This window comes from Penicillium lagena (genome assembly GCF_028827675.1).
Source record: "Penicillium lagena strain IBT 129212 chromosome Unknown utg000007l_segment0_segment0, whole genome shotgun sequence".
Taxonomy (NCBI): Eukaryota; Fungi; Ascomycota; class Eurotiomycetes; order Eurotiales; family Aspergillaceae; genus Penicillium; species Penicillium lagena.
Window position 1 is genome coordinate 1182740 of NW_026623228.1, and position 17026 is coordinate 1199765.

The 17026-nt window shown below is 49.4% G+C and overlaps 9 protein-coding genes across 9 annotated transcripts; 5 read left to right on the plus strand and 4 right to left on the minus strand.

Annotated features, from left to right (window-relative positions):
- Positions 1-1335: 1335 nt before the first annotated feature.
- N7510_009995 (alternative oxidase) lies at positions 1336-2175 on the plus strand (the record flags this gene model as incomplete). Its single annotated transcript, XM_056981920.1, has 2 exons — positions 1336-1610; positions 1665-2175. The coding sequence occupies 2 exons, from the start codon at positions 1336-1338 to the stop codon at positions 2173-2175; spliced, it is 786 nt and encodes a 261-aa protein (XP_056829756.1).
- A 651-nt stretch (positions 2176-2826) lies between these two features.
- N7510_009996 (uncharacterized protein) lies at positions 2827-3186 on the minus strand (the record flags this gene model as incomplete). Its single annotated transcript, XM_056981921.1, has 1 exon — positions 2827-3186. One exon carries the CDS (start codon positions 3184-3186, stop codon positions 2827-2829), a length of 360 nt encoding a protein of 119 aa, XP_056829757.1.
- Positions 3187-5179: 1993 nt separating this feature from the next.
- Positions 5180-5808, plus strand: N7510_009997 (uncharacterized protein; the record flags this gene model as incomplete). Its single annotated transcript, XM_056981922.1, has 2 exons — positions 5180-5649; positions 5712-5808. Coding segments are annotated over 2 exons (567 nt in total), but the record flags the coding sequence as incomplete, so codon positions are not given.
- Positions 5809-7495: 1687 nt separating this feature from the next.
- N7510_009998 (uncharacterized protein) lies at positions 7496-8416 on the plus strand (the record flags this gene model as incomplete). The annotated part of the gene is made up of 1 exon (XM_056981923.1): positions 7496-8416. The coding sequence occupies one exon, from the start codon at positions 7496-7498 to the stop codon at positions 8414-8416; it is 921 nt and encodes a 306-aa protein (XP_056829759.1).
- Positions 8417-8898: 482 nt separating this feature from the next.
- On the minus strand, positions 8899-9657 carry N7510_009999 (mitochondrial 37S ribosomal protein bS21m; the record flags this gene model as incomplete). The annotated part of the gene is made up of 1 exon (XM_056981924.1): positions 8899-9657. The coding sequence occupies one exon, from the start codon at positions 9655-9657 to the stop codon at positions 8899-8901; it is 759 nt and encodes a 252-aa protein (XP_056829760.1).
- A 244-nt stretch (positions 9658-9901) lies between these two features.
- N7510_010000 (phosphatase YCH1) lies at positions 9902-10391 on the plus strand (the record flags this gene model as incomplete). Its single annotated transcript, XM_056981925.1, has 2 exons — positions 9902-10016; positions 10081-10391. The coding sequence occupies 2 exons, from the start codon at positions 9902-9904 to the stop codon at positions 10389-10391; spliced, it is 426 nt and encodes a 141-aa protein (XP_056829761.1).
- Positions 10392-10643: 252 nt separating this feature from the next.
- On the minus strand, positions 10644-12377 carry N7510_010001 (uncharacterized protein; the record flags this gene model as incomplete). Its single annotated transcript, XM_056981926.1, has 4 exons — positions 10644-11545; positions 11603-11807; positions 11919-12176; positions 12237-12377. 4 exons carry the CDS (start codon positions 12375-12377, stop codon positions 10644-10646), a joined length of 1506 nt encoding a protein of 501 aa, XP_056829762.1.
- A 290-nt stretch (positions 12378-12667) lies between these two features.
- Positions 12668-13746, minus strand: N7510_010002 (uncharacterized protein; the record flags this gene model as incomplete). Its single annotated transcript, XM_056981927.1, has 4 exons — positions 12668-12937; positions 12998-13384; positions 13448-13608; positions 13680-13746. The coding sequence occupies 4 exons, from the start codon at positions 13744-13746 to the stop codon at positions 12668-12670; spliced, it is 885 nt and encodes a 294-aa protein (XP_056829763.1).
- A 1063-nt stretch (positions 13747-14809) lies between these two features.
- N7510_010003 (uncharacterized protein) lies at positions 14810-16734 on the plus strand (the record flags this gene model as incomplete). Its single annotated transcript, XM_056981928.1, has 2 exons — positions 14810-16057; positions 16201-16734. The coding sequence occupies 2 exons, from the start codon at positions 14810-14812 to the stop codon at positions 16732-16734; spliced, it is 1782 nt and encodes a 593-aa protein (XP_056829764.1).
- Between the last annotated feature and the right edge of the window lie 292 nt (positions 16735-17026).

Here is a 17026-nt window from a genome sequence, read left to right on the forward strand (position 1 = left end):
TGCTTCCATGAACCCAGTATCAACCGACTTTCAGATCTGGGAGACCATATAATTGTATATACGCATCGGGGCAGCCTTCGTGAAAACGATGGTGACCTCGGACATGATGCAGGGTTGCTTTGTTAATAGCAAAGATCGAGGATTTGCGACAATAGGCGAGCAGGGATTGACAGCGCGAATGTGTCGGGTCAGGCTCGATGCATCCTCGCTTAAGGAGCCATAGTGCAGTTGTTCACTGCTCCTCTGCCTGTGCTCTCCATAACCGTAAGACACCCGAAATAATCAACCCTTAAACACGAAGTGTGACAGCGACATCCATTCAGACATTGCAAGATGAGTTATTGACATTCTCAATTGACTTGACAGTTAGTTAGAACTACCTTGGTTGTTCCAAAAGGTCTTTCCGTTCATAAATTCAAGTCCTAGTTGGCTCATGGAGTCAATAATGGTTAAATGTGGTAAGAGCTTGGCAAATAATAAAAGGAAGCATGTGTTATTCTGATATACGACCAATAAAATTTACCTTAAATATGCAGAGGTGGGAGCTTACATCAAAGCAGTACTGATAGTTGGGTGGAGCGAGCTTCGGAGCCGCACCATTCCAGACTCCGATTGGTCAGTTCTTTCCTTCGGCTCCGACTGTTGTCACCACCGCTGTCAGTCGCATATGACCCAGTGGGACTTCGAGGAGGATGTCGCATTTCGTAGGCAGAATTCGCATTGTTGCAAATGCGAATATAGTCATTTCAGCATATATCTCAATGCACTCACACGGGAAGCCACGGTTTCTAGAGCTAGCCCTATCGAAATCAATATGGAAATAAAGGAATAATTTTTCCACACTAAGCTATCTACGCCTAAAGATGATCGTAATTGGTTGGCATTAATGTGTTTGTCGGTTCCGCACTATAGGCTTCACGAAATGCGCATAACATATAAATATGAATCCAAGCCCTGGGCTGGTTGCACCTATCCACTTTCATAAATTCACAATACATTGACAGACAGGATAGTCTTTCGTTTTTCACGATGAATCCATTACTACTCAACACACATATTCTCGCTCCCTCTTCCGCAAGGTTTCTGCTTCGAACAACGGGTTCACAATGGCGGAGTTTAGTGAGACCTAGAAACCACCATCAACAAGAAGAACGAAAGCAATTGTTTTCATCTACACTTCACGGTCAGGACAAACAGTTTTTCCCAGCACCCAAAACATCTCGTATCAAGGAGACTGAAACGTCATGGGTTCATCCTGTGTGAGCTCATTCCTCAGGGTAACGATTGCGTTGATTGTCCAGAAAGCTTATTGGTTCTAGATACACGAAACCACAGATGGCCCAGGTGGTAATCGCACAAAGAGAAGCAAAGAACTGGTCCGATCGGGTTGCACTTGCATCAGTCCGCGTGTTACGATGGGGTATGGACTTCGCTACGGGATATCGGCATCCTCCACCTGGCAAAGAAAGTCAGGTGGAATTCCGAATGACTGAACGAAAATGGCTCACACGGTTTATCTTTTTGGAAAGTGTTGCCGGTGTCCCAGGCATGGTCGCTGGAATGCTGAGACACCTGCGAAGTCTTCGACGCATGAAGCGAGATAATGGATGGTACGAAACATGGACCCTCTAGATTGCCCCAAAAAGAGACTAACTATATGACAGGATCGAGACACTTTTAGAAGAGGCATTCAATGAGCGGATGCATTTGCTTACGTTCATGAAGCTTGCTGAGCCAGGATGGTTCCTACGCCTTATGGTTCTTGGAGCCCAAGGGGTATTTTTCAACTGCTTTTTCCTCTCCTACCTTGTATCTCCGCGCACTTGCCATCGATTCGTCGGTTACCTTGAAGAGGAAGCCGTGATCACGTACACTCGGGCGATTCAAGACATTGAGAAGGACCGCCTACCCGAATGGCACAAGACAGAGGCTCCTGATATTGCCATCAAATATTGGAACATGTCCGAAGGTCAGAGGACGATGAGAGATCTGCTTTTATATGTCCGGGCAGATGAGGCCAAGCACCGAGAAGTCAACCACACACTTGGAAACTTGAAACAGGAGGCAGACCCGAATCCCTATGCATCGACTTATCACGACCCAAACAAAGCCCATCCGAACAAGGGGATCGAGAATCTTAAAGCTAGTGGTTGGGAAAGAGAGGAAGTCATTTGAGTCTCGTCATTTCTCATTCCCTTTACCTGAGCGGGCAAATTTTTTCTTTGTGTGGTCATGGATAGAATGAGATCGCAGGGTAGATATTCAATCATCCTGGTGTTGATAGGGGTGGCTAAGTCAAGGAAGAGCTTGTTCCTAGCTTTTTCCAAACCTACCGCCACTACGAAGTTCATCTCTCCTAGGCTAGGAATTACGGGCCCAATCAACTCGATATAGATTAACAAATATTCAACGGATAGATACAAAGGAGCGATGCATACATCAAACAGATAGATGTATCGGAGCGATGTATCCGAAACCTACGACCGAATCAAATCAGTCATGCAGGCAATATCATGTCAGATCGTGACATAGAGGGTGAACGGTGACACCTCGGGTACAGATTTTCAAATTCATCAGCATTGAAAGCATGGTCCAAGGGCTTCTAAGTCCAGCACATTCCAAGTGCTTCTAGAAAACAGAATTCTTATCAGTATACCCAGAAAGGGCTTGTAATTGCAGAGGGGGAGAAGCGTACCGTGAGTACAATGAGAGTCTGTATAATATCCAGGGACAAAGCAGCCCCAGTTACTAGCATAATCCCAAGCACTAAATATATCGAAATCATCTATTAGACTTCTTTTTTCCCTGATAATACTGATGGATTACTTACGTGATCCCTCCAACGTTCTCACCAGGCAGGTAGCAAGAGAAATCGTGCTTAGTTGAAGGTCCGAACGAGGTCACAACATGATTCTTCACTTCGGGATAGCCTTCCGATACATCTGCGTGGGTTGGCCAGTAGTGGCAATCGACAGTAGTTACAACGTTGACGATTTCGCAAGTAAGCTCTGTTCTCTTGACCAGGCCACCCATTTCTGCTGCAGCGCCGGCACTTGCATCGGTTACTCGCTGAGAAAACCTGTCTGCGAGAACCCCCTCGCGGAATGATGCGCCTCCTTCTGGAACAGGCGTTGCGTCGACCCCCAGGGTCAGGAGCGCCGTAGTCAAGACGGAGAAGAGCTTCATGGTTATAGAGGGAAACGAGAAAAAAAGATGAGTATGATGAGGATGCTTGACTGATGGAGAGGTTGCTTCTTTATAGGTCTCGTCAAACTGCCCGACTACTGCTCAAGTGAGGAATACGAAAGCTATGTTGCATAGCGGGGCCAAACATCCCGTAGGATCATACTTAAATGCATACTACTGTACTATACTCCGTGCCTGCGGACGCGCATGTCCCTTAGGGCCTTGGCCGCGATGGCATCTTCTTGCAGTAAAAGAGATGATGAGGCGTTTTTCGATGTCCGCATAGAGGCCAGGCCGGGTGGTTGCATTCAAACATCTCGTGTCAGCGAAGTTCCTGAGGATCTTAGGGCTGGGTACGAAGAAGGATTTTGTTTCTTCGTATTCGGCTTTTCTTTCCTGAAGAAACTCGTATTTGAGTTGATTTGCAAGGGTCTGGTTCGTATTTGATTCGCAATCATGTGTAGTTTTGTAGCCTCTCATGGCTAGGCTTTAACCCAATCCGGAAATGGGTCGAAGACTGCGCCCCAGGACCCAGCCCTGGATCCATCGTCGGCTCCCATTGGGCTCCCACGAAAACCCAATTTGATATAAAAATAAGGGCTTGGTAGTAATAAGGTCGCTGGTTCATCTCCACATAATACCGTAGGTTCATGGTTCCAGTCGCCTCTTTTCTCGCCTCTTTTATCGCCTCTTTTACCGCCTCTTTTAAAGTAACAATTTGGAACTACACTATGCCGGAAATTCCATAAAACTAATCGTAGATCAACCAAGCACTAAAAATAGTCGGATACCCGTAGATTTTAGGTATGTACGACCATGGGAAATAGGTGCTTTTACTGTGTTAGGAAGTAGACGAAGTGCGGAGAAGAAAGCTACGGATAGATCACGTGAACAAACCCATGGGTGCCGAGGCATCGGTTTGAATCCAGACTCATGCCAAGCATGGGCTACCCATGGGTTTGTCCCGGCCAAGACACAACAACTGCTCATACAATCGAAGTTGGCTGATGCGTGTGTTTAGTGGCGAGATGCAGAACACTTTTATCGTCGTCTGTTTTGAGAGATGGGATGTATCGAGAGAGGAAGGGTGGTAAGTGGGTGGGACTGTCAGGGAGGTGGATTCTGCCCACACTCTGTTCGTGCTCAGTAAGCGAATCAGGACGCTCAGATGAGGATCAGTCGGTGCTTCAGATGACTCAGCAGAGCATCAGGCAAACTATGGTCAGATGAGCAAAAAAGCGCGTCGGCGCCAACCTTCCAGAATAAATCTTAAAAAACCGCACATCATGAAGCGTTCCAGGGTTTCATTCTCTCTTACTGCAGACTATTACATCATGACAATATGTGCGCCGAGCGTACCATAAATACGCGTAACCCCACTGAACGCTTGAATTCGATATTCACGGCTTACGGACCGAGGGAGATTGGTCACATTGAATGGTGATATGATGATCGAGAGGTTATCATCTTCACTTGATACTTCTATGATCCTTGCAAGACATGTGGACTCAGAGAATTGGCTGTCCGTTCTCAGTTACGTAGTTGACGCACTGTGCCTTACTCTGGTCACGATCGCTCTGGCTTTACGACTTTATGCGAGGTATCATGTCTTGAAAGGATTGAATTGGGAAGATTGTGAGTCCACTATAAATCCTTGATATAAATGATTCTGTCAATTGCTGATAGCCGTTTAAAGTACTATGTTGCCTTGCATGGGTATTCATCCTTCACATACAGTATAAATTCGAATTGTTAATAAGCACTCCAGCTATTTACCTGCGCCCTGTTAGCGGTAGAAATTCTATGTGTGTCATATTCCTTAACTTGTGAGCCCTTTTAGCAAGAGAAACTAACTTTTTATTTTCACTTATATTAGATGTCTTTTTCGGAGGTGCTCATAATAAATGGGAGCTTGATGCCTCTCAACTTCAGTCAGTCCGAAAGGTAAGTCAACGCCTCGGCAATGACTTCAATAAGTAAACGAATTGTCCAGACACAATATATTGCCTACATTTTCTATGCGCTCTCGGTTGTATCCATCAAGGTATTGCTTATTGCTATACTGCTTCGAATCTTTGCCGTACGAACGATGATGGCACGATTTATGATTGGCTTGCTTATATTTATCCTGGCCTATTACACTGCGGTCATATTTGTCCGGATATTTCTATGTACTCCAATCTCAGCTTACTGGATACCGAACACCGGTCAATGCGTCGATCTTCGTGCTCTCTTCACTGTCGACTCCTTTGTCAGCCTGTTTACCGACGCCGCAATCCTTGTCCTACCCATCGTTTTAACATGGTCACTCCAGTTACGAATGACTCAAAAAATTAAAGTTGTGGCTATCCTTGGAGCCGGCGGGGTAGCTACACTAACGAATGTCTATAGAATATGCCTGTTATTCAATTCTTGGACAAATCTCGATAGCACGACCCTTATTACAAGAGTTGAATTTGCTGGGTATGTCCGTCCCTTTATTCTCCATCGCTCGTCCGACCTATCTAAAATATATATTGAAACAGTAACGCTGAGGTTACGATCGGTTTCATTTGTACCTGTATACCTTCTATTAACGCGTTGTTTTTCCGAACACGGCAACCTATCTCTGACTCATCTTGAACCCTACGACAAGTCCATAGAAAAATTTTAGATTTTTTTTGAAGATATAAACTACGGTTCGCCGTCGGCAGTACTTACTAGGCAGACCACTTGGTAACAATTTTTCAACATATTCAACATATCAAGATTATTTTCTCTATAGGACGAGACATTCGAAATCGGCTTTCATGCTAAACAGATGAAGATTGTTTCATACTATCTTACCAAAGCGATAAACAGTCTGAGCCCTATTTCGTTAGTACGCATTAAACCTATCAAACCCGAAATATAACATATCAGACGATGCGAGAACCGTTGGGGCAATGTGTTCATGTTCTGAGGGTACGAAATTATCTGATAAGTAATGGTGGTGACGATAAAACTGCCACCTAGGGTAGCGATCAGCTCCTGGATCACGGGTGAACTGCTCACTGAGGAACCTGATCGCTTACCCGGGGTGCTCACCCAACCAGCCTCTTCAATTTTCAATCTACTTCTGGCCCTTCGCCTGCTCAGATGTTCACCGCTTACGTTCCTAGGAGCCTAAGCTGAAGGAGATGCCATTTTTGCCATTTTTCTGTGTCGCTACAATGACTCGTGTCTTATCCTCCGAAGTTTCTATTCATCGACTTGATTTCCGAACTTCTGAGAGCTTCTCCAAACCGCACTTGCAATCAGTAATATATTTAATCAATACGTACTGCACTTGGCAAGTACCTGGAACAAATTACAGACCTGCCACTTCCCAGTGCGAAACTTTCCAGAGCGAATGAGATACATCTTCCCAAAATCTGCAGATCCGAGACACAACTCGGATGCGAGTGCTACAACGTGCTTCATCTGGTCTGTTTCCTCATTTTACACCAATGAACATCAACAGGTAGCTTCACGGCGTGAGTGTCACACATACAAGGAAAATATTGGAACTTAGCCTGTCACAGTGATTTGCGGTCACTTTAGGTGCCTCAGCATCAAACAGTTGATAAGCGATAGGGGTGATACCTGACAGATGAGCTGGCTCGTTGTCGATCGGAAGAATCCTTGTGTCTCACTCATTTCCCGAGGGCCGAACTGATCGACAGTCTCATCTGCTACAGATTACCAAAAAGTCTAAGCTATAAAGCCAAGCGAAGGTTTAACTTTTAAGAATTCAGCCCTAAGATAGGCTCAGGAACTTAGTGCTGACCCAGGAGGGGGTAAGTCCTGCAGCTAATCACAGCCTCTTCCAATCAATTCGCAGTTCACACAAAATGGGTTACTTGCCCCAATCGCCCGCCACTCACTCCCTTTTTTTCTGTCCAGTCCCCACTCCAAGCTGAGGTGGCAGATCAATTTTGCAAATTACAATTTGTAGGATCAATAATAAGGAAATTATGTGTGGATTGTATTTCATTAGAGCAACTTTTGCTTCAAGACTGTGTTTAGTCCCTGTTCTGACGGACATTTACAGGGTATTTCCAAGTGTTTTGACATCCGTAGGGTCGTTGGACGCAACTTGGATCTTGGGAAGACTTCACTTCCCGCTATTGCTATTATGATCCAATCATAACAATGATAGAATTCCCATAACCCCTCTTCTCGCGCTAACTAAGAACAAACAAGCCGTCAGGCCAGCCAAGTAGTCTTGCGCTAGGGTTAAGGATCTAGAACTCTTAAAAAAGGGACAATCCTCTAATTGCCCTCTATCGCCCTTTAGCGTCGTGACCCGATGAGCCTTCACGGTATCTTCCGTACGGCCGTGGCCGTAGCCTCGATGATATCGATGGTGGCGGGCACAACGGCCCAGTCAACTGAGGTCGACATCATCTTCCCGGCCCTCGATGGGATGAACTTGAACGACCTGGAAGGAAGTGTTATGAGTGCCGACGCCTCAGCGACCACAATCCAGATTGACTGCCGATCCAGCGTGACCAACCAATGTCTCTCTTCCGGTTATGTCTTGCCCCAGACCCTCACGACCGGTCCGTCCTTCCAAGACTATTATTACGATATCACCAGCTACTGGAACAGCACCATCTATATCGTTACTGGGGCTTTGGACTGCAATCTCACTTCGTCTACGCTAGGCGCCTCTTGCTACTACTCGAGGAGCACGTGGGTATCCAGTGGCTTGACTGCCAACTCCTCGGCGTCGTCCACGAGCATCTCTATATCTTCGTTCAACTTGAAGTATAATACCTTGACTGTGGCCTCGGGACTGGAGAAGCTTCAAGCCACCCAAACCGCTGCGACCAACGCGGCCCCGGGTCAGACTGTGAAGTCAACATCTACGCCAACGACAACCGCCGCATCGAGCTCAGAACATCACATATCCTCGAAAGCCTGGATCGCGGGCCCAGTTGTTGGTGCCGTGGTTGGTTTGGCTCTGTTTACGGCGCTGGCATTTTGGTGTGTTAGTCGCAGGCGTAAGACCAATGCAGATCCCGTGGGCTGGGATTCATCGGAAGGAATTGCAGGGGTCTCAGAGTACCAGGCACATCTACCAGTGCAAAATTCTCACGCTAGAGAACTTCCAGTTAAGAGTGCGTCGGCAGAGTTGTCAGTGAAAGATTCTCAGGCGGGAGAACTTCCAACCAAGAGTGCGCCGGCAGAGTTATCAAATCAACACAATCCCCACGAGCTGCCGTGACAGATCAATGGTGCCATATCTGGATTTTACGCGTGCTTTTCCACAATTATGCAATTTCACCAATGTGCTGCGTTATGAACACCATAAGAGGATTAATTTGTGGAATAGGACATCATAGAGTCGGATTTCAGAACTTGTCAATTTGATCATCATGGACATGGTCCTCAATACGAATGCCTGATTTACATATAGAGTCATGAACTAAAATATCATATCTAAAGTGTTGGAATTCGAGATCGTAAGTAACGACATCGAACAAAGGCTACACGAGTTGACGAAGGAAGATAGACTCTTCCAATAGAAAGACGAGTTCTTGAGGTGACCTTTTACTTGATGTATTTTTCTAGCTCGACTGGTAGTTGTACAACCATGGAAGTAACAAGAACCCCAATTTTAAGTTAAAGAAACCGCAACAAAAGAAAATAAAGTACACAGTACAACATCCCTATCCGTCCTATATATACAACGACATTCCTGAAATCCTACCACCCCTGCATCTGCATGCGCTGAATCTTCTTCACAGTCTCTTGAAACGAGAACTTGAAGAGCTTTCTCCACCGCTGCCTTCGCAACTCCTTTTTCATCTGTCCTCTCCGCACATGGAATTTCTGCCGCGTAGCCTGCTGCTTCACCTGATTGGACTTGCAAGTCGAGCCTAGGATCCGAATAGCAGCCGCCAAGTCGCGGCCGCGCTCGGGCTCGACGTGTACCTGGCGACCCAGCGTGGGGCCCAGCTTCAGGTCAACCTTGCGAGGCATAGCCATGTCTTGGTGGGAGGGATTGAACAGCCGCTGGCTTGCGTGTCCGCTAATGTTGGTCTTGGTCGCGGATGTTGACTTGGGGAAGACCGAGCGGAGGTTGGCGACTGGGTTGAGCCTGCGCTTGGGCGCTTGGCCGGAGAGATTCAAACCACTGAGGATGTTGTCGAAGTCGTCAGATAGCTTGACTGGATTGCCTTCTGCAGTTGAGGGAGGTTGGCTGGTGCCTTGGTCGGTGGGGGGTTCCGGTGCCTGTGTTGTAGATGTTGTCGGAGTTGAGGTTGCGGTGTTGTCTTTCTCGGAAAAGGCAGACCTCGTTGGTCGTGAGGGCGTGGAGGACGAAGACGTCGTGGAATTGAGCCGGCCTGCACTGGCTGTCGGGCTGCGAATGAAATACTGTGGCAGGGTGCCTTGCTGTCTGGAACTGAGCAGCCATGGGCTCGGTCTGGCGCGAAGGCTGCGAGCCAGGGCGCGGACCTCCATTTCGTTTGTGATTCGACAGTTGTACCGGAACGTGAGAGGGCTTGTTCTATGGACGCAAACTCGTCATCTGCAACAGCAATTGGAAGGTGGCCAGGCCTGGGTCGAGGGCAATGGAAAGAGCGGAAGGCAGCGCGGAAAATCAATCAGGAAGAACACGTGACCCTCCGCTCGCTTTGAGCATTTCGGCCCAACTATAACCAACCTCGAACACACCACATCTACTTTCCACTATCCCTCTACAAATATGTCCTCCATCACAATCGGAACCCTCCCTCGAATGAGTCGCGACGCTCTCTCCGCGCTTCTCCTCTCAACCAGCACGCCCACCAAACTAGCCATCATCGACGTCCGGGACTCAGGTATTACATAGAGCACTCGCCTCCACCAAGTCCTATACTGATACAAGGAACCCTACCACTACAGATCACATTGGCGGCCACATCCACACCTCAACATGGGTTCCCAGCTCCAGCCTCGACACTCGCATGCCCGAGCTCGTGCGCACCCTCAAAGACAAAGAGAAGGTCGTATTTCACTGCGCGCTCAGCCAACAACGCGGTCCGTCTGCGGCGCTGCGGTATGCACGAGAGCGGGAGAGGGTCTACGGGCCCGAGGAGAGCCATACGCAGCAGGTTTATGTGCTTGAGGGCGGGTTTGTGCAGTGGCAGGAGAAATATGGGAATGATGAGCGGTTGACCGAGGCATACGTGGAGGATATTTGGAGGGAGTATTGATAACTTGGAACCCTCAACGAAGACGCTGGGGTTTGAGTCGGGTCGCACCTGTGTGTGACTGGATGCATGATATGATACCACTTTTTTATGACATGATGAAGGGCTGGAGATAAAATCTAGACGATACCACATTGATAGAGATGCATTGAACTACTTTTACCGATCTTGTTCTGTTCCTACTGTATAGGTCATGATGTATTGTTCATCTATCTCTCTTCCATATCGTACAATCTATATTTTCACCTTCACGCCTCACTCGACACCACCCCCAAACCCAACAGGCCTCCTCCGCCCCCCATTCTCCGGCACAATTGCCATAACCTTATAGATCTGCCCCATGGAGCCACCCCCCTTCTCAACCAGCCTTTTCCACCCAGTCTCCAAATTCCTCCGGTGCTCTTCATCCGCACCAACACCACGCAGCAACTGTTGCATCCGCTCGGTAATCCCCATAGCGGCGAGGAAGTCGCCCTGCTCAACCGGCCCGTGCACCTCAACCCCATCACTGCCTTCAATGGCCGCTTCGGCGAGCGACACGAAATCTACATCCGCGCTCACGTCTACCTGCCCCGGAGACGAGAGCGGGGGGACTTTGACGTGGTTCTGGATTCCGCGTAGGGAGTTGATTGGGATGGTATTTTGGGTCCCGTAGTCCATTATCAGGGCTGCGCCAGAAGGTGTCTTTTTGGGTGTTGGTGTTGATGGGGGTGGCTGAGCCGATCGCGAAGGAGGAGCAGCAGCAGTGCCACCGCCAATTCGGCGTGCAAAGTCCGCAGCGTAGATGCGGCTCTCCGGGCTGACTTCAATTGTCGAGCCTGCTTGTGCCTTGAGGGCCCGGTAGCGCGCCGAGATCTCGGGGATGACCAGCGAGGACGGCGTGGAGGCCTTCGCCTTAGTTAATTGGAACTCCGGCTCGCCTTCGATGTTCTCCTCGATGGCTTTCGGGTTCAGCGTGACCATCAGCTCCCGCCATTGGGGGGTGTTAGCGTGCTTGAGCGGGCTGTGCAGCTTTGCTGGGCCTGTGGGGGTCATGATCTCGCGAGCTTGGTCTGGTTGTTGTGCATTTTCTGGTGCAGGGGGGACGCTCTCGAAGGCGTGGATGGGGAGTGCGTCGAAGAACTCGTGGGCGAAGATGAATGGCGACTTTCCCTCCTCTGTAGATTATCAATATACATCCCTCAAGCTATGCTGCGTATGCGGCCATGACTTACCGTGTGGCAGCAGCCGAATATCCTCCACCCAGATCACTGGCACATGGAAGTACTTGCACATGCTGCGATGCCCAATATCCGTCTCTTCCATGGCAGCCTCATCCCCACAAAGAAGTTTTTTCTGCATCTCCCTGAGGGTAGCGCTCGCCTCGACGAGATAGATAGCCTCGACGCTAGATGCAAAGCTCTTAAAGTTGCGAAACGTCTGTTTGTTCTCAATGGTCAGTTCTCAAATCCCATACATTTCTTCGCGCATATCCCAATCAAGAATAACTCCATTCCACTCAGCGCACCGACTCGACTCAATCCAACTCACCCTTAACATATCATCCATCAACGTCCCCTTCCCAGGCCCAACCTCTATCAATTGCACACCACCCGGCCTCCTCCCCTGCGCCATCCACTCCGCAACTGTCCATATGCCAATCAACTCACCAAATACCTGCGATATTTCCGGCGATGTGACGAAATCGCCGCCTTTGCCGAACACGGCCTCGCGAGTCGTATAGTATCCGCCCTCGGGAGAGGTTAGGACTTGGCGCATGAATGCTGCGATTGGGATGGGGCCAGTGACCTATCCATACACGTAGACGGTTAGAAATAATGAGCTGTGGATGTGGCTTTGCGTGAATACCTTCATCGCGCTAGCTAAGGTGCGCGCAAGTGGTGTGGACCATTGTCGCTGGTCGAATGTGGAGTTGTATCGTCGGGGACATGGGTGCACTATTTGTGCGCGCAGAATACGCGACGCTGCGCGTTTTGTCGCGGGATTCATTCTTGTGAACGGAAGAAGGTCGAGGTGCGCGGCTCGTCCTGCTCCGCAAAAGCTCCGGCACGTGATTATATCTCGAGCTTCAGTTCGGTCCTTATGATGATATCGTATTGTACATTCTGTGATGGGAGGAATTAATTGACACCATCGAAATAGAAATGCCTAGTGTTCTGTTCGATTAATATTCATACATTGTCATGACATAGCAGAATCCAGCCCTCGCGCATCATCCTCGTACTCTGTCTGGATCCCTCGAATTCGCTATACGTAGTTGATCTGCCGTTGATCACCTTTTACTTTCTCCACCTATTCTGTCTGCCTTGTTTCGGAGTGTCTACTGCCATCTTGTCACTGTAGAGCCCCGACGGTTTCTGTTTCTGTCGGAGTAAGTCGCCCTGCTCGCCAAATCCCCAGCTGCCATTCTGAAGAGCGGGAATCGCTCGACGATTCCGACGCTCACGATCGGCCTGTTTTCGGAGCTCGTCAAAGGGAGTCTGCGCCTGAGGAGCAGTGGCACTGGCACCGGATGGTTTAAGGGTCATCGAGATCACTCGGCCGTCAGCCTGAATCTCTGATCAGTACTTCTTCAACGGTGATGAATAGTACGCGGACACAATCCTTACCCTCTGGTTATGGAAATTGGCAACCACATTCTCCGCCGTCCATTTCTCAGCAAACACCAACTCAGCCTTGACGGATGGATGATGCGACACCACTCGACAGCTCTGCATGGGACCCGACGTGGGCTCAATAGCAGCCTGGATATCGGCAGCGGTGGTGCCTGGCGCAAAGTTGCCCCCCACGACCGTGAAGGGGCCCGACGCGCCCTTGATCGACAGCCCGCTACCGATCCCCCGCAGCGTGGCTTGTGGATTTGATGACCCCAGCGCGTTGAGGATCCGGTCTGCGTTCTGGCGACGCGTGTTGGTTGGCTTCGTTCGTGATTGTGTGGATGGCGCGGCAGGGGCGGGTTTGTTCTGGGTTGGGCGGAAGTTGGCTGATACGGAGCGCTAGATGGAGCGAGCCGGTTAGATGTGAAGTGGTGGGTAATTTTTTTCCGGAGAGATTCATACCTTTGCAACGCCAATGCGGCTGGCTAGACTGCCGGATTTCGCGTTCTGCACTTTGCTGCCAGGCTTCGCGTTCTGCGCTTTGCCTGGACCCGGCGCGCTCGACCGTCGGTTCTTGCCGAGCAGCTTGCTGGCCAGTTCTTCGTTCTTCTTCTTTTTGCGATCTAGATAAATGGTCCCGTATTAGATCTGAGCACAGTGGGGTGTCCGGTGGTTCAGTAATAGGGCGGCTGACCAGATTGGATGATCTCGTCGAACGAAACTGGCTGTGGCTGCTTGCCCGGCTGCTTGCTAGGGGCCATTGTGAGGGGAGGATGTAGAAGAAAAGAAGAATGGGATGAGGTTGGCGGCGAAAAGAGAGGGAACGGAAGGACAGAGTTGGTGCAATCAGGTGGTTGGTTGGATGGTGATTGGGGGAAGGAGAAAACCGTCACTGGAGGCAAAGAAGCTCGCCGATCCGGACCCACATAGACCGCCAACTATATGTGCGTAGAATGTTCCTACTATGGAGACGGGATATCCATCTGTTCATTATAGACCCAGAATTCATCATTTAAAAAAGACAGTCCTGGTGAAATTCAGAGTTTGTATGGGAGTACCTCTGCAGCATCATGAATTGAGTTCGATCACCGCTATTCTACTATGGGAGGTTCCTTCCACCATGGGACCTAAAGAATAGAACAGTAGAGGAAAGGACGTCAATACAAGGGAAAATGCTTGTATCGAAAGACAATTTCCTACTATTGTATGGGGATATTGCTGCAGCACCACGAGTTGCGTTCGGTCTTCGCCATTTCACTATAGGAGGCGCCTTCCCTTTTGGGTTCCATAGAACAACACACCACAACAGGAACAGAAAGTGCAACCAGGTGAGCCAGTCGTAGGGCTTCACCTATCAATGATTCTGTTCCCTTTCTTTCTTCTTTTCCCTACACCGGTTCTTGTCCCACACCTTGTTCTCATCAACACAGAACCTACCAAAGTTTCCTTTACTTCCTGTGGTCTTACAATCTCACACCTGCGTCTTGAACTGATGGATCCAGAGAGCCAGACCCAGAAAACCCAGAATACTCAGCGCATAGCTCGGCGTCGTTCAGCGTTTTCCTCTCTATCAAAGGCATTCAGATCGGTCCGGAGGAGATCTAGGTAAGAAACAAACCTACGCTGAGAGATATATCACGCGTCTAATACAGGTAAAGCATCACCGCCGACTCGCCTAGCCCACAGCCTCGGTCACCTCTGCTACTGTGCAAGGAGCGCGGCCTCTATCCCGTCTACGAGCCTCTGAACCCGCAACACAACTCGTCTCTCGTGAGCAACGAACAGCGTCGTCGCCGTGATGCACAGAGTTCTTCCGAGGCCCAGATGAAGGACTACTGGGACAAAATCACGGCCGAAGAGATGACTCTGAAGAAACGACGTTCTCGATGGTCGGTCCTGAAGCCTGGATGGTTGCGTCGTCGATCCTCTGATGGGAGTAGGAGCAGCGCCGATTCTCAGGCAGTCCTGCCACCACCAACTCCAGGAGACTTTGGTCGCGAGAGACGCGCAAGCAGGATGCCAAAAGTACAAACCAAGTCATCCATTGAGAAAATACAGGCACTGAAAGAAGGAAGCCAGCCAGTGTATGGAGAAAGCCAGCTGCAGCTGCCGATGGAATACCATAAAGTCACAACGGAAGAGGATCTTGTGTTTGGGGCTCATCTGCATCGGACGGGCGAGCCCTGGTCTTCGATCAAGGAAGACCATAGCAGATCCAGCAGTGTTGTTTCCGCTCCTGTGAACGCCGTCACTGGCTCTGCACCTGCGATTAATGCGGAGATGTTTGACGACACCGGCACTGTGATCCCACAATACTATCAAGATCCAAACCGCCTTCAACCCGTGAGTGCACTGTTCGATGAAGCAAACTTACGTGACACCAGCCCAAACAGCGTTCCAGACCCTTGCCCTTTGCATGCTCTTTCCATGGCATGGGATCAGGGACCGGACTATGCTGTACCAGAGGTCGATGTCAACCGAGAAAGATTCGGTTTTACTCGTTTTACTTCATCCATAGGCCAGGAAGAAGCAGTGCTGTCCATGGATCTCTCCAGAAGTCCAAACTTGAGAGCGCAGGTGCTAGATGACTTTCAGTCAGCTTCACTGCCAGCGAGAGATCTCCCAGATGCGGAAGATACCCAGCCCCGAGGCAATCCATTCAGCAATGGTGTTGAAAGCTCCCGGGGCACAGAGGAAAGAGCCTATGAGCCAAATGACAGACCTGTGATTGACGGTGAACGCCAAACTATCGATTCGAGCCAGCCAGACTTCAGCACACAGTCACAACCGACAATGCTAGCATCCAGAAACTGTTCTGCTGAAGTCAAGATCGCATTCCCAGGAGTCTATCATGAGTTGCTGGAGCAGTGGAAGACCCGGGATCATGATATCCTCACGATTGAGCACAGCCTCGCAGTCATTTCTCCAATGAAAGACCATCCCGACCAAGCCCAAAATCTCCAGTCACCCCCAATAATCGATGAACTTCCTGCTGTCAATGAGAACTCGCATTATCTCGACACCTACTCCTCAGTAGTCCTCGAAGCCATGCGCCTTTCCGAGAGCGAAGATGTGCCATACAGGAATTCTCTCACAGATGAGACACACCACAGAAACCCCGAGGCACGCCATTCCTTCGGTCTTCACATGAGTCTGAGAGAGGTGAGCCGAGGGCTCAAAAGACACTGAGCATGCTAAGTTAACACCCTGAACAGTCAACAGACGTCAGACCCGAGCCCTCTGAACTAGGCGAGAGAGTCCCATCTCCATGGCATCCATTTGCCCAAAGAATCCCAGCCAGAAACCGCACCTCGCACTCCTCTGAGCAAGAAACATTCGGATATCTATTCAGCGAATCTGAGTATTCAAGCCACTTCCGCCCAGACGACACCACCTCTGCCGGAGTCACATCACCAACCTCTGTATCCAATAGTCTATGGTCACCCGTCAATGACGACGACGACCTCCTCTTCCCCAATCCCTTCAAAGATGAATATTACCTGGTTGACGGCAAGATGGGCAGCCACTTCCCGGATCGAGGCGATGACATGCCCGCCATCAAAGCAGCTTCGAGCAGTGAAGGCACCGTACGCCACGTTCCTTGTCCTCATCAGCGAAGATTGAACAATCGGCCGCGCTCACTGCCGGGGATCCCGCTGCCACGGACTCTGCAGTTCGGGCAGATGGATGGGAGTGACAGTGATGAATTTCTTCCGGGGCTTGGTGTGCGGTCAGAAGAGCTTCGTTGAGGATATTCATCTTCCCATAACCCCATCCCCCATTTCGCATTCCCGATCCTTATTCGTTTTGCGTTATGTGTGAATATATCCCCTTCATGACTCAACGCATCGAGGACCGCCTAGTTATTTGTACCCCTAACCTCTATCCTTAAGCATTTTAACAAGAACAAAGGCAGTGATCTCTTTTCTTGAACATTGCCTATAAACTGTATTGTATGGGCATACTACCTAATAATCTCTCGTAAATCTCCAATAATAATGCACATAGTTGGCATTGAGCTCCAAGGTTTTAGTTAGTTAC